The sequence below is a fragment of the Rhinolophus sinicus genome, chromosome 1, assembly GCF_057876585.1.
Source record: "Rhinolophus sinicus isolate RSI-liver-muscle chromosome 1, RSI-T2T, whole genome shotgun sequence".
In the NCBI taxonomy this organism is placed as follows: domain Eukaryota; kingdom Metazoa; phylum Chordata; class Mammalia; order Chiroptera; family Rhinolophidae; genus Rhinolophus; species Rhinolophus sinicus.
In genome coordinates this window covers 135228452-135245977 of record NC_142501.1, presented here as the reverse complement: position 1 = coordinate 135245977, position 17526 = coordinate 135228452, and the positions used below count along the sequence as shown (strand labels likewise).

General features: G+C 34.3%; 1 protein-coding gene across 13 annotated transcripts in view; it reads right to left on the bottom strand.

Moving 5' to 3' along the window:
* FRYL (FRY like transcription coactivator) overlaps positions 1-17526 on the bottom strand; it is a 241156-nt gene that overhangs the window by 102231 nt on the left and 121399 nt on the right. For all 13 annotated transcript variants that reach the window (XM_074324663.2, XM_019741013.3, XM_019741016.3 and 10 more), the window contains 6 exons: positions 15120-15199; positions 14652-14732; positions 12072-12240; positions 11207-11299; positions 4666-4764; positions 3504-3605 (listed from right to left, as the gene is read on the bottom strand). In XM_074324663.2, coding sequence (XP_074180764.2) covers positions 3504-3605; positions 4666-4764; positions 11207-11299; positions 12072-12240; positions 14652-14732; positions 15120-15199 — 624 coding nt within the window. The remainder of the gene's footprint in view (positions 1-3503; positions 3606-4665; positions 4765-11206; positions 11300-12071; positions 12241-14651; positions 14733-15119; positions 15200-17526) is intronic.

Below are 17526 nucleotides of genomic sequence, written 5' to 3'. Positions count from 1 at the left end.
GGGTTAGCCTCTGCACAGCAGATCCTACACTGTAGTTACAGTCAGTCCTCACAATCAATCATCCTCAGGGTCAATCCCAACCACTGATGTGCCAACAGCAATCAAAACTCAACAGGAGGACACATATAACCCACACAAGGGACACACCTGGAACCTGGCTCAGGTGACCAGGGACACTGCACCACTGGGACCCACAGGACACCTACTACATAAGGCCACTCTACTAACACTGGAAGCCCTACCTAATACATAGAAACAAACACAGGGAGGGAGCCAAAATGAAGAAACAAAGAAACAATCCAAATAAAGAACAGAACAAAGCTCTAGAAAAAGAACTAAGCAAAATGGAGACAAGCAATCAACCAGATACAGAGTTCCAAATACTGGTTAAAAAAGGATGCTCAGTGATCCCAGGGAGAACTTCACAAAGAGATAGGAAACATAAAAATAGAGATAGAAAATATAAAAAAGAACCAGTCAGAAATAAAGAATACAATAAATGAAATGAAGAATACATTAGAGGGAATCAACAGTAGATTAGAGGAAACAGAGGGTCAAATTAGCAATTTGGAAGACAATGTAGCAGAAAACACCCAATCAGAACAGCAAAAAGAAAAAAGAATCCAAAGGAATGAAGGCAGTTTAAGAACCCTCTGAGACAACATCAAGCATACCAACATATGCATCATAGGAGTACTAGGAGAAGATGAGAGAGCACAAGGAATTGAAAACCTATTTGAAGAGATAATGACGGAAAACTTCCCTAACCTGGTGAAGGAAATAGACATACAAGCTCAGGAAGCACAGAGAGTCCCAAACAACATGGACCCAAAGAGGCCCACACCAAGATACATCATAATTAAAACAGTAAAGGTTAAAGACAAAGAGAGAATCTTAAAAGCAGCAAAAGAAAAGCAGTTAGTTACCTACAAGGGAGCTCCCATAACACTGTCCGCTGATTTCTCAACAGAAACTTTGCAGGCCAGAATGGATTGGCACAAAATGTTCAAAGCGATGAAAAAGTGAGACCTACAACCAATATTACTCTATCATTTTCATAGAACAAAGCTATCATTTAGAATCGAAGGATAGGTAAAGAGCTTCCGAGATAAGAAAAAGCTAAAGAAGGTCATCACCACCAAACCAGTATTACAAGGAATCTTAGAGGGACTTCTTTAATAAGAAGAAAAAAAATATGAATACTAAAATGGCAATAGCTACATATCTATCAGCAATTACTTTCCATGTAAATGGATTTAATGCTCCAAACAAAAGACATAGGGTGGCTGAATGGATAAGAAAACAAGACCCTTACATACACTGTCTACAAGAGGTTCACTTCAGATCCAAAGACACACACAGACTAAAGTAAAGGGATAGAAAAAGATATTTCATGAAAATGGAGACGAACAAACAAAAAAAACTGGGTTAGCAATACTTATACCAGATAAAATAGACTTTAAAACAAAGGCGATAACAGGAGACAAACAGAGATCCAGTAATCCCACTTCTGGGTATTTATCCAAAGAAATCCAAAACACTAATTCAAAAAGACATATGCACCCGTATGTTCATAGTCACATTCTTTTCAATAGCCAAGATATGAAACAACCTAAGTGTCAATCAATAGATGAATGGGTAAAGAAGTGGTACATACAGATAGCATGGAATATTACTCAGCTATAAAAGAGTGAAATCTTGCCATCTGCAACAACATGGATGGACCTAGAGGGTATTATGCTATGTGAAATAAGTTATACAGAGAAAGACAAATGCCATATGATTTCACTACATATGAGATCTAAAAAACAAAATAAGTGAGTAAACAAAACAGAAACAAACTCATATATACAGAGAACATTTTGACGGTTGCCAGATGGGAGGGGGGTCGAGGGGATGAGTGAAACGGGGGAAGGGATTAAGATGTACAAATTAGTAGTTACAAAATAGTCATGGGGATGTAGAGTATAGCATAAGGAATATAATCACTGATATGGTAATAACGATGTATGGTGTCAGATGGGTACTAGGTTTATCAGGGTGAAGACCTCATAAGTTGTATGAATGTCTAATCAGCATGTTGCATACCTGAAACTAATATAATATTGCATGCAAATTGTAATTTAAAAATAAAATTGTTTAAAAAGAATGAAGAATCATAATACCCAGACAATTATGAATTCTCTTTTAGTACCTCTATCTGTATGAATCATAAGAAAAAGGACAGAAAAGAGTATATAACGTAATTAAGTAAATAAAAACTTATTTTCTGGTTGTCCATCATAAAGAGTTTATCAGCTTAATTTGGCCCTAGGAATTTTCATATATAAAGCAAAAAGAGTACATCAATTCTCATCCAAACATTAATAATATCAATGTATATATCTAGGAGAAAATGGCTAAAAATGTTTCTCAAAAACTTTTATATTTTGTATACCTTAGTAAGAAATCAAGACATATTTGAAAATGATTAACATAAAATCATGAAAAGACATGTAGGGTAATGCTGCCCACTGGATCATTCCTGAAGTGCGAAAAGAAGAGCCGGTGCCATTTCTCACAATGCCACAATGAGCTGCAGGGCCAGAGACAGGTCATTTAATCTCTCTGTGCCTTGCTTTCATTGTCTTCAAAGTATAGGGTTTTCAGTCTTAACCTTAACTTAGAGGAACAAAAGGAAATGAAAGGTCATGTCTACCTGTTTGTTATAACTTGTGAGCAAATATTCAAATATATTCATCTACGTAGCAAAACAGTACTGAAATCAAGCATTCACATGACATGCAGATGTGGAATATTCCTGTGTGCTGTGTCAGTGATTAACTGTGCTCCTATCCTATCCACAAAAGAGAAGATCCTCTCAGCTCCTTCTAGCAGAGCATCCTGGGAAGATAATGATGCTTCTATCCCACAGAGTTGGTTTCAATAGTAAGACCAGACATGGATGTACCAAATAATGTTAGTAACAACTGTCCCTTGATTCAGGTTAGAACCATTTCAGGAGCTTTTACATCCATGTGGATCCAGTACCACACATTCAGACTTAACTGGGCATACTTACATTAAATGTGCTTTTAGGAATATCTTATTGTCAAGGCTTTTTTCATATTATTCATACTTGAGCTAACATTACTGAATCTTTTCAAAACAAAACACAAAATAAGTATCTGGAGAGTTTTATAAGATGAATTAATACTCTGCAATTCTAAAGGGACTTATTGACAAACAGTGCCAGATTAAGAGAAGAGAAACAACAATCATTAAAAGTGTACAATTTTGAATTCATTAAGACAAACCAAATTTCCAATCAGAAGTTTATTCGTGTCTAAACATGATTCCCTCTACAAGGAATGAAGTATGTATAAGAAAAAGAATGTGGTAAAGTATTACTATTCAAATGTACCAATAGTAATGCAAGTTTTATTAGGTACTATTCAATGTATATACGTAAGTGAATACATTACAGTCAGTATTTACAGGTCAGAAATGAGGTTACATCTTACCTTTAAATGTGACAAACAGTTCTGTAGGAAAATATGCCAGTTATTTAAAAAAAACTGTTTCTGACTGACACATAAAAGGCAGGTAATTAGTGGATAGAGAGCCTGTAGGAGAGAAAAAAGAGAATTAACACGTTTCATGAAAAGGCACTAGACTTGTAAATTGTATTTCACTGATTCTCATAAACAAGGAAACTGAAAAACTCTTTTATGCAGTTTTCCCATTTGTAATAAGAAATATGATCTCACAGACTAACAAAGAACGTGAAAGGGCAAATTTTCTAATAAGAACAATTCTTTGATCTATCATACCCTCCCTGAGTTAGAACTTGCTATTATTTTTTCCTAGAGCCATTACTCCCTCAACCATTACAGTAGTTATGAACATAGGTCCTGGGATCAGAGGACAGATTGGCATTAAAGTTTCAGCTTTCCATGTGCCAGGTGTCTGACTTCAGAGTCGACATGTTAAGAGCTCTAAGCCTCAATTTCCTAAAATGTAAAGTGGAGAATAATAATCATACAAATCCTATAAGGTTGTGAGGCTTAAGGTTAAGACAGAAAAAGCAAAGCGCTTAGCTCAGTGCCTGGCACCATCAATAACAATAACAATAAAAATAATAACAATTATTAATATTATTATTATATCTTAAGTGGTCAAGTATTTGCCCAATTCTCCGAACTCTCCAAGCTGTGTAAAAATTTAGAGAGAAATCCCTCAAAGTTATATGAAATGGGCGGTTATGTGGAAAAAAGTGCATTAAATCTCTGAATAGAAAAGATGCATTAGACAGACAATGGTACCTAAATAATCTGATACTTAAGAATGCAATTTATTATAATGTAAAATAAAGGAATTTGTGGTTTAATGTAAGAGTACATTCAACCTTCCCCATATTATAATACATAATGCAAAGCACCTATAAAGCCAGGTAAATACCTACAATGAAGTCTGAAAAACCTATCAAATACAAAGCTAGTAAAATCAAGAATAGAAAGTTTTTAAAAAAGCAGGAGAAAATAGGTAAAATTTGTCCTTATATATTACACTTCGGATATTTTACAATTTCAATTTTTAGACGTCTCTTAAATCTCCTCTGAATTCATAAATCAATTACTAAAACTCCTAATTAAATATGTAAAGATTTGAAATGTTTCTCAATACCAATGAATGCTTCTTTCTGGAGCTCAGTTCAAAAGTAGTCTGGTAAAGCATCTCCACAAAATTTTTCAAACAGGGAACATTCACTTCATTTTTAACAGCCTAGGTAAAATGATAACATAAAAAGGAAAAAAAAAAACAACGGTTACAAATGTTAGATTAAACTATACACGGATTACAAGAATTTTCTGTAACATTTCAAGTTAGTTAATAATTCACTGAGGCTCTTATTGAAATATAGTACTATAAATGTGCCAAATGACCAAATGTTAAGTAAATTAGATAAACTTGGTCCTGCCCTGAGAGAACAAGCAGAGAATACAGGCAAGGGAACAGGTGGTATAACAGAAGCTGTAAGGGGAAATTCTCTGTCCTCTTGGAGCACTAAGAAAGGGCCCCTATGGAAAAACTTTACAAGGAAGCAACATCTAAGCTGAATCCACTGTCTCCTACCTGAAATGTTGCAAAGGCTCCCCATTATCCTCTCTGGTCTTGTCCCCCACTATTCTGCCTCCCTGCTCTGGGATCCAGCTACAATAGCGAGCTTCTTGGCTGTTCCCAGAACACATCATGTATGTTCTCGCTTCAGAACACCTGCACTTGCTCCCTCTGCCTAAGAAGCTCTTCCCCAAGTTATAGCCGTGTCTCTCTCCCTCATTCCTTCAGTTTTTGCTCAGTCGTCACCATCGCTTTTATGGTCTTTCCTAATCACTCTATTTAAAATTTCAACTCCCGTAGACCTTCAGCAATTCTTATCCTCTGACCCTGCTTTATGTTTCTCCACTGTACTTACCACCATCTGCATTTACATTATTTTACATACTAGTTCACTGTGTTTTCCTCAGTAGAAATAAACTCTAGAGGAGCAGGGAGTTTTTCTCACCTTGATCATTTATTCCCTGTGCATAGAACACACACAGCGCCACAATACATATACTGAATAAATAAGCAGAGTCCAACCAGGCAAAGAGGGGAGGGAGGTCATTAGAGAGGCAAGAATGTTCCAGGCAAAAGTGGCTCTACATGCAGAGGCAGGTGTTACAGGCTGAACTTAGTGCCCCCACCCCCCAAAAGCGTATACTCCCATATACCTCATTATGTGGTCTTATCTAGATATAGGATGTTGTAGATATAATTTGTTACGTTAGAAGGGGGTCACATTGGGGAAAGGGGCTAGCCTAAAATGACTGGTGCCCTTAGAAGGGGGAAATTTGGACACAGACACGTACACAAGAAGAACACATGTAAACATAAAGGCAGAGATTGTGGTGTTGTTTCTAGAAACCAAGGAATATCAAAGATTGTCAGTTATCCAACAGAAGTTAGGGAAGAGGCATGGAACAGATTCTCTGTGAGACAATTAAATTTTTTTTGTTTAAGCCACGTAATTGACGGTACTTTGTTAGGGCTGCCCTAGCAAACTAATAAACCACAAAAGCAAATACAGCATAAAAGAAGGATTAGGCAACACAGTAATAATGGACCATTGTCAAGCGTCTTTCTTCCTTTCATCAACCGGTTCCTTTTGATGAATTACTTTAAAAAGAATAACCTAATCCCAGTCAAACATCTGGCAAAACATTTTCAGACAAGAGGGAAGCAGAAATGACCATTTGGCATGGATAAGCAGTAATGGAAACCATTTTTAGGAAAAGAAATCGGAGTACATCTACTAATAATAATAGACTAAAGCTGATATGGTATTATAAATTATAGTCTTTTCTTTTTGATAAAATAAATCTAATTCACATGGCTAAAAACTGGGGTGGGGGTTGGGGATGGTGGGCTCACTCAAATAAACTACTTGCAAAGCTATAATTCATGACTTTCGTTTGTACCCATTTTTTAAAATTTTCAAATATTTCTAAGTAAATATTCAAAACAGGTAAAAAAAATCATGTTAATCACTTTGTCATTAATATTTTAAATTCTTAACTTTTCCTACGTGTTGATCTTTTTAAAACATGTCCTAAAGATAGGACTTAAATATCACAAATCAATTCATACGAACACACAGATCACAAGTCAATTAATTCAATATTAAAAATGAAAGGCAAAACAGTTCAAATTGATTCAACATGAAAATAAATTCCTTCATTTCAAAAAATTTTAAATAGAGGGGCAGCCGATGGCTCAGTTCGTTAGAGTGCGAGCTCTGAACAACAGGGTTGCAGGTTTGATTCCCACATGGGCCACTGAGCTGCGCCCTCCACTACTAGACTGAAGACAACAAGCTGCCGAGCTGAGCTCGCGGAGGGGCGGCCGGATAGCTCAGTTGGTTAGAGCACAATCTCTCAACAAGATTGCTGGTTCAATTTCCACATGGGATGGTGGGCTGTGCTCCCTGCAACTAAACATTGAAAATGGCTACTGGACTTGGAGCTGAGCTGTGCCCTCTACAACCAGACTGAAGGACGACTTGGAGTTGATGGGTCCTGGAAAAACACAGTTCCCAATATTCCCCAATAAAAAAAATTAATTAAAATTTTTTTTTTTAATTTTTAAATAGAATAAAATATGAATAAAAGAAATGTTACTAACTTCCATTTCTAGCCAAGATAGTGTAAAAGGGATTGGTACCCTATATCTGCAACAACCAAAAAATGAACAAAATATATGAAATGATATACCAAACACTGTATATCCAGTCAACAAAAGAAATAACACCTAACAAACAAAAAATAAATGAGGTGAGTTATTTGATGGTCCCAGCTTACTGCCTTGATAGTTTTCAGGAAAGAATATGTAAGTATACTGTTGTAAGATTCTTATACTACACACAAATGGTATAATATTGCTTGAGGTAGGCAGTGTAAGCTAAAGATGTATAAGACTAATATGACAAAACAATGAGCTACAACGAGTAAGCCAACAAAGGTGATAAAAGAAAATCACAGAAATATTCAATCAATCAAAAGAAAGCAGAAAAAAGGAAGAAAAAGAGAATAAAGGGACAGACGGGGAAATAAAAAACATAGCCAGAAGATAAGAGATTTAACATAACTGTATCAATTATCATATTAAATGTATGTGATCTCCAATTAAAAGGCAGAGATTGTCAGACTAGATAAAAAAAGCAAGACCCAACCATACCCTGCCTGCAAAAAAATATACTTTAAGTATAAAAATACAAGTAGGTTAAAAGTAAAAGACTGGAAAAAAGATATGCTATCCTTACACACTCAAAAGAAAGCTGAAGTGGATCTATTAGTATCAGACAAAGTCAATTTCAGAGTCAAGAATATACCAGGGACAAGGAGGGTCATTTTGAAATGATGAAGGTGTCAATTCAAGAGGATATAACAATCCTAAACATTTATGTGCCTCGTAATACACATATACAAAGTAAAAACTGATAGAACTGCAAAGAGAAATAGACAAATCTACAGTTAGTTACAGTCAGCGATTTGAATACTCTTCGCTCAATAACTGATAGAACAAGTAGATAGGAAACCAGCAAGGTTATCAAAGATTTGAATAATACTATCAACCAATTTGACCTAATTGATGTTTATAGAACATGCTTATCCGACGACAGCAGTATATACAGTCTTTTCAAATGCACATGGAGCCGTTCATCAAGATAAATGATATTCTGGCCCAAATACAAATGTCAATACATTTAATGGGATTCAAGTCATACAAAGTATGTTCTCCGACCACAAATTAAAAGTGAATAACCTAAAGATCTCTGGAAAATCCCCTAAATTTTAGAACGTAAATAACATGCTTCTAAATAATCCATGGATTTCATAAGGGGTGTTAGAAAGTATTTTGAGGTTTATGAAAACAAAAACACAAGATATCAGAATTTGTGAGCTGCCACTGTAGAACTACTCAGAGGGAAATATATAGCATTAAATGCTTATATTAGAAAAGAGGAAAGGTCTCAATGACCTCAGCTTCCACCTTAAGAAGCTAGGAATTAAAAAAAAAAGCAAATGAAAACCAAAGTATAAGTAGTAGAAAGAAAATAATAAAAATCCAAGCAGAAATCAATGAAATAGAAACTGAAAAATAGAGAACATCAATAAAGTCAAAAGCTAGTTCTTTGGGAAGATCAATAAAATTAATAAACCTCTAGCCAGACAGATCAGCAAGAAAGAAAAAATGTCACAAATAATCAATATTTGGAATGAAAGTGGTCACTACAGATACCAAAGGTATTTGAAGAAAATAAGGGAATATAAGGACCAACTCTAATAAATTAGATAATTTGGATGAAATGAACAAACTCCTTAGAAAGATGTGAAAGCTCACTCAAGGAGAAATAGTCTGAGCAAACCTATGTCTTTTGAAGGAAATTATTTGGTAGTTAACACGTTGCGTACGGCGGGGTTTAAATCCCTCGTGAAGATTCTCATGATCCGTACGCAACGTGTTAAAAAGCTTCCCACAAGGAAAATTCCAGGCCAGGTAGCTTTACTGGTATTCTCACCAACTCCAAAGAAAGACATAAAGCCAATTCTACACAAACTCTTCTTCTGACACTACCTTGATACCAAAACCAAAAACTGGCATTACATGGAAAGAAAACCACAGACTAATAGCCCCCATGAACATAGATGCAAAAATTCTCAATAAAAAAATCTTATCAAATAAAATCTAACAATATCAAAAGACATCATATCAAGAGTTTAACCCCAGGGATGCAGGTTGATTCAACATTTGAACAATCAATTAATGTATTAACAAACAACAAAGAAAAACCATATAATTATTTTAACAGAGGTGGGGGGGAAAGCATTTAACAAAATCCAACATTCATTCCTCAAAAACAACTCTTCAAAAACTAGAAATGGAAATAAATATCCTCAATATGATAAAAGGCATCTATGAAAAACCTACTAGTAATACCATACCTATTGGCAAGACTGACAACTTTAGCCCTAAAATGTGAAAGGAGGCAAGGAAGTCTGCTCTCATTATTTCTATTCCTCATTGTACTGAAAAGTCCTAGCCAGTACAATGAGGCAAAAGTGAAATAAAATACACATATTGAAAAGTATTCTAAATACCTGGAAAACGAAACTTTAAAACAATGGCATTCATAATAGCATAAAAATATGAAATGCCTAGAGATAAATTTAACAAAATATGTTCAAGATCTATACACTGAAAACTACAAAACATCACTGAGATAAAATTAAGCCCTAAAGGAGAAAATCTTTGTGACTTTGGGTTAGTCAAAGACTTCTTAAATACAATACTAAAAACATAATTTATAAAAAAACAAATTGATAATCAGACTTCATCAAAATTAAAAATTTCTCCTCTTCCAAAGAAATAATTAAGAGAATGAAAAATCAAATCACAGACTAGGAGAAAATATTAATAAAGCATATATCTGATAAAATATGTGTATCCACAATATATTTTAAAAATATAAAAATATATGTCTCAAAACTCAATCAGAAAACAAATAACCCAATACGGGAAAAAAACTTTCAACAGACTTTTGCCAAAGAAAATATATGGTTGGCAAATAAGGACATGAAAAGATGCTCAAGCGTATTAGTCATTAGGGAAATGCAAATTTAAAACCAGAATGAGATACCATGAAACACCTGTCACAATGGCTAAAATTAAAAAGACTGGTCAAAGTAAGTGTTGATGAGGATATGAAGTAGAACTCTCACATATTGCTCAGGGGAATGCAAATGGTACAACCACTTTGGAACATAGCTTAGCAATTTCTTTACAAGTTAAACATATCACTCCAATGGTCTAGCAATTCCACTCCTAGTTATTTACCCAATGGATATAAAAGCGTATGTCCATACATAGACTTGTACATGAATGTTCATAGCTTTACTTGTAGCAGCCCAAAACTGGAAATAATCTAAACGTCCAAAAATAGGTAAACACATAACCAAACTGTAGTATAGCCATAATGAAATACTACTCAACAATGAAAAAGGAATAAACCACTGATATATTCTGCAACATAGTTGGAACGTAAAATAATTATGCAGCGTGAAAGAAATCTAAAAAGAAAGAGCTCATACTGTAAGATTCCATTAATATAAAATTCTAGGAAACCCCATATTAATGCAGAGAAATTGAAAGGGAACAATGGTTGCCTGAGAACAAAGTGTAGAGAGTGAGATGAGGGCATTAAAAAGAAACACAACAACATTTAAGATCAACACAGTCCCGTAAATTTCAGGATGTATGTCACAGTACTTTCAAATTCTTCAGAGGCTACTAAAATGGCTGTCAGTTTTTAAGGAGCGAAACCCATGGGTAAATGCAGTTATGTAACGTTGACCAACTGGAGGCAACTACTACTGCTGGGTTGCAGATACTCTGCCCTCCTAACAGTCTCTGAATCTTAAGGGCTTGAGCTTGTTCTCTTAATTAAAATACTGATCAATGCTCTTCTGCTATTTGTCTAATAACCATTTTCCCAACACCCATGTCACATTCAAAGTTTCTGCTTAATTATCTATGAGATTACCAGAAAGTAAGAATATTTCATGTGGCAACTTCTTCAGTGAAAAGGTACTTTTAAAATATAATACAAAAATAAAAATATACTTACAGCAGCTACAGGGATAAGAATCTCCACAAATAAACCAGCAAGTGCATGTTTTATATCTTTGTCTTTTACTTCTAAGAAATACTGAGCACATTCCTTGAATGGGGGAAAAGGTACAAGAGGACAGGATTAACAAAAGAGGAAGATTAAATAATTTTTAATATCACAATAATTCTGTAAATACTTTGCAATTTTACCAAAAAGCTAAGGTCAAAATGTGCTCAAATTAAAACTGAAAGACACTTGGAATAAGGAATTAACAACGATGTCATTAATTTATATATATTTTGTTTCTTTTAAAAAGTCATGAAGAGGGCCGCCCAGTGGCTCAGGCGGTTAGAGCTCCATGCTCCTAACTCCAAAGGCTGCTAGTTCGATTCCCACATGGGCCAGTGGGCTCTCAACCACAAGGTTGCCGGTTCAACTCCTCCAGTCTTGCAAGGGATGGTGGGCAGAGCCCTCTGCAACTAAGATTGAACACGGCACCTTGAGCTGGGCTGCTGCTGAGCTCCCGGATGGCTCAGTTGGTTAGAGTGCGTCCTCTCAACCACAAGGTTGCTTGTTCGACTCCCCCAAGGGATGGTGGGCTGCGCCCCCTGCAACTAGCAACGGCAACTGGACCTGGAGCTGAGCTGCGCCCTCCACAACTAAGACTGAAAGGACAACAACTTGAAGCTGAACGGCACCCTCCACAACTAAGATTGTAAAGGACAACAACTTGACTTGGAAAAAAGTTCTGGAAGTACACACTGTTCCCCAATAAAGTCCTGTTCCCCTTCCCCAATAAAATCCTTAAAAAAAAGAAAAAGTCATAAAGAGCAAGAAAAGCCACTGTTAGGCTAAATCTGCAATTGAAAAGGTGTATCACCTGCATAAATTGAAATGATGCTTCAAAATCTTCTACAGGATACATTTTCACTCGGAAAAATTTCATTCCCATTATTAAGCTGATGACGCTTTGTACCACATGTGGACTTTGTTCCTTTTGTCGCAGTTCTTTTAATTCTGTCATAAACTTCTTCCTCACAGCCTGAAACCTTTAATACACACAGATACGTACATTTCATATGAATTAAAAAAAACACTAATTTCCTACTATCCAATGTTATTTAAGATTGAAATGAAAAGGTATTTTGCCTAAACGTCATCTCCTTTCTCTGCCCTCACCTCATCAAAATTGCCAGAAAAGCATACAGAGGAAGACAAAACTATTTGTTATTCTAAATTTCCCATTCATTTACTTTAAAATCAGAAGTTCCTTAAAGAGAAAGAATAGGATTTTTTTATTCCTATATCACCAATACAGTACCATTAGCATCTAATAATTAATAATCATAATTAAAACAAGATTAAACAACCCACCCATAAACATCCCTACGTAAATCAGAGAGTGTCTCCAATTTTTAAGACTCCATCTTACAAAGTCTGCAATTTGACTTATATGGAGAGTAGACTGAGGCAACAAATTTGTTTAAAGAGGTAAACTAATGAATTGTAGACTACTGACATCTCACTACACTGTAGAAAAACTGTAGAAGAAGAGTGGGAGGAAACAGGTCTCACAATCTCAAGAAGCTAAAGAATCAAAATGCTTTCGAAATGTGAACACCATCCTGGATTCCGATGACCACAACTGTTAAGGCTGCTCAATTTTTCTTTGCTTGCATTGGAAAAAGATATCTACTAGCTCATTAATCAATAATACTTCATTTTCCCCCTGTATGTGTTATGGAACTAAAGATATTACAGTTAATGATACTTGGGGAAACCAGTGCCTAAAAGTTGAAATGACACAGGAAGCATACATTCCAATGGTCACTGACTATAGTGGGGAAAACGAAAAATTACCTACTAATGAAATATGGATAAATGATAGAAAGTATAGCTTATCTATTTCATTTTGAGTCTTGGAGAATACTATACCATTTCCTATGAAAATATTCTTTTGTGTTTTATTAAAAATATATATAAAGTGGACAAAAATCTTGTCATTACAATATTAAGGGTTTTCTTTCATTAAATTTCTCAAAGTAATTATTAGTTACTACAAATCAAAGGAAATGCATAAATAAGATTCTAATACACCTTCCAGCCTTTTTCTTTCTCTCCTCCCCTTTGCCATCCCATCACCTGCCCCCTCAAATGTCAGTGCCATCAGCCTAACCTAAGGTGCCTCCATGCACCTTTTCTTCCATGTTCATTATGTGTAAAAGTGCAAAACACCTCAATATTGCTCTAAGTGACAAGTGAGGGTGAGCATTATTTCATAAATTTACTTGGCCATTTGGATTTATAAACCTTACCATCCTAGAATTAACTTAGAGGTGATACAATATTCTCTGGGATCCAACCTGCTAATGTATTATTTAGAGGTTCTAATCTATATTCCTGACAAAAATTCATTTTTTGATAAAAATAAAAAAAGCATGAACTACTATGCCATAAAAATAAATACATCATTGCTTGTGTCTATGGTTCTGTGCCTATATTCCTAAGACAGGGGTTCATTACTGATTAAATGTAAATGAAATATTAAGATATTATTGTCTATGTCCAAATCTCTTAAAATACTCAAACTATGTTCCAAGTTCTATAGTATCGGTTATACAAAGGTCCCAAGTGTATTACAAAAAATAAAAAAAAATAATACATTACTTAATATTAAAATCTAGAATACTAAACATTAGCAGTGCTTGCCTTAGAATTTAAAAAGGTTTTTATAATGATAATTTCAGGGCCAAAGAATCTTTAAATGGCATGCACGAAAATCTGAATTGATACTTTTCACCTTACAAATTTCCCAGTAGCAACAAAGGAAATTCAAAATCTTCCATAAGTCTTTAGAACAAACACAAGATACTAAAGACAAATACCTTTTTAGTGTTTACTATAATGATAGTTCAACACAACTCAATGAGTATAACTCCTAACAAATACCACTTTCCATGGAATAATATAGTATCTTTTATCTTTCCTTTTTGGTATCTCTTCTACCAATTCAAAACTCTTTTTAGTATTAAAACAAATAATATGATTAGAAGGAAAGGATTGCATTGCTATATCAGAAATAAAAGCACCCTCCTGTAAAGTACTAAAGGTAATCATTAGCTCTACCAAGAGTTCTAAAAGAAATTTTTTTTAAAAAAACACTTCTCACAGAATTATTAAAAATAGGAAATAAGGTAATGCCTTGACTTTCTTGGCAATTTCTGACTTCCTCGATGCACATATTTATGAAAAACCCCAAATAAATGAAAACAAGTTATGAAATTAAGATATGGGTGTTACTTTAAAATCCTCTAAGGAATAGAGTAGTTTAGTAATAAAAGGTAGAGCAGACTTCACAGAATTCTATGAAAAATATTGTACATTTAAAACTGTCAGTGTCTATTACATTAGTAACAAAGCATTCTAAAATGAAAAGCAAATCAAAATCAGTGAAACTTACTTTGACTGGGTAAGAACCCCTATCACCTCTGCATATAAATCAGCAATAATATGCACATTCCCAGTGTTGGTTCCTGAATATCTAAAGTAAAAGAACAAATGTATGATTCATTAAATTTTTCTACAAACACTCTTGCTTTAATAAATGTGAAAATCCCTTATCAGAATCTTGTATAATTTTCTGTGAAGATTCATTTGTAGCATGATGAAACCACATGAATTTTCTTCTATCTCTAGATTTTAATTTGCAATAAAATTTAACCTTCTGATTCTTGTAAATCCAATCAATGGTTTTAAGAATTATTTTTACAAAATTTTTCCTATAAGCATTCTGTGTGGATTTAAAAAAGGAAGATAATTGCTTTGAATGCTACAAAACAAATGATGAATGAGAGTTCCAAGTATATTTAAATAATCTAAACCTGGACTACAGAGAAAAGCAACAATCCCAAATTAGTAGATTACTTACCCTTCCTTATGTTTAAAGTGCTTGAAAGCTAAGTTTAGAACTTCATGAACTAAGGGATCGGGCACAGGATGAACAGGAATCTAGAATGAGTTAAAAAAAAAAATCAAGTGAGTAAGTTAAATAGGTTAGAAGTCTTATGAGTAGTCTCATTTCAACTAATTAAATTATCAGTTTTAACTTTCATAATGATCCATTACTAATCTGTCAATCTTCCCATTTTCTAAAAATGTTTTTTAATGTTATTATTTTTCCTCTAAGAATTTAGTTGAACTTCTAATTTAACAAATTCTAAATTTAAGAATATTAGCTTCATAATCGCAAGTCATTCAATTATGGACTACTTAGGGGGAAAAGTAAATGTTATTGTTGTTACTACAATTGTTACTGTCAGAGTTAAAAACATATTCATGTGTAACTCTGCAACACCTATTGAAAAACAACCTTTGACAAAGCCAGCCCCACAATTTTCAAATAGTTCAATTTTCTATCATAACAGTATCCAAACAGTATCCAAAGGGGACACCAACTTTTCCGATAATTTTAAGCTATTATGGCTTTATTTGTATTACAAATTTGTCATTGAAGTATCTCTGTGTTGTTTAGTTCTTTGAAAATTATATGCTAGTTTCTAATATGTAAAACAAACCAAATATTTAAAACAGAAATTAAAATTCCTGCTCCTTCCCCCAAATATAATCACTATTGAAAACTTGGTATATATCCATCCAGATTTTTACACACACACACACACAGTTTTACTTAACAGAATGATGCATCTCTCCATGTCAGTACTTAGTTCCTCCTTACATTTTTTAACAGCCATATAATACTCATATACATAATTTATTTAATGAGCTCCCTATTAATGAATGTTTCAGTCCAGATTTCCAATATTCAATATGTTATACAATACACATCTTAAGCATTTAACATTATATATTTATATAGTTTCATGGAAAAGAACCAAAACAGAGGAACTGATCAAAGATTAAACGAGTTACCACTGATATAGATTCTAGCTGTATATATGTGTGGGTCTATCAACCTGTGTATGTCTATACTGAAATCATGCTGTCTTAATTACTAGAGCTTATTAATAAATTCTGATGTCTGGTACTGCAAGTTCCCCTATTTTTCTTAGAGATATTTTGGCTATTGGCCTACTCTTGCTCCATTTTCCATTTAGGGTCTCTTCAAGTTCCACAATAACAGATTAGTGGAGTTGCAATAAATCTAAGATAAATTTGGGGATAACTGTATTCTTGTACATTACATGAAATATCTTTTCACCTCTTTAAAGGCTTTCAGCAAAGTTTTATAATTTTCTATTTTTGTCCTTTCTTATATTCATTCCTAAGACAAAAAGATATGAAGAGATGCTTGATTTCATTAGTAATAAGGACAATGAAAATGCACAAGCTATTATTTTACACCTATTTGATGGAGAAAAACTTAAGTATGACAATACCAAACAGTAGAATAAATGAATGAGGTTTCATACACATTGCTCGTGGAAGTTTAAATCAGTGCTTTACATAGTGTGGAATCTAGTGAAGAGGATCAAAGTATACCACTACAAAATATGGCACTTTGGTAAAAGGATTATTTTGAGCTGAAGGTAACTGAGATACAGCAGATGCAGGGAAAGCTCTCTATTAATATTCCCCCTTTCTGGCTAAAAGCAGTGCTTCCCATACCAAGAAGAGAACAACCATTATCGCTGGAAACAAACAGTTGGCACTGAGATGGGTCTGCACAAACGAATCTTGCAATGTAGCCTTTATCTTCCATTAGTTTCCCCCATATATTTACCTTATCACAATTTACCACCCCTAGAAACACAAACCCTCTTCCTTTGTCTTGTCACTTCCCCCTCAATGTACTGCCCTTTTTAAAGTAAGTTCTCCGGTTCTAACACTTCTTTGGGTTGTCGTTTTCTATGAAGGCCTCCGTATGCATACATAATAAAATTTTTCTCCTGTTAATCTGCCATTTATCAGTTTAACTTGCAGGGCCCTAGGTACTAAACCTAAGAGGATGGAGCTCCAGCACATTAGCAATTACACGCCTAAGAAAATATGATGTATAGTGACACACTTCATGCATTAATCTTAGTAACATAATGTTGAGTGCAAAAAATAAATCCTAGGACAATGAACAGTGTAACATATTTTTTAGAAAGTTCAAAAACCAAGAAAATTTTAATATGTTATTCAAACATATATCTAAACACTTCTTAAAGTTAAGGGAATAATCAACATAAAAATCAGTATACTGGTAAGGGAGGAGCCAGGGAGTGACCTACGAGAGTCACATAATTTGGCTTAAGTTCTCAAAGTCTTACAGGTGACCACTGTATTGTAAACAAACAGATACATAGGCAGCCATGCAGAGATCAATGACAACA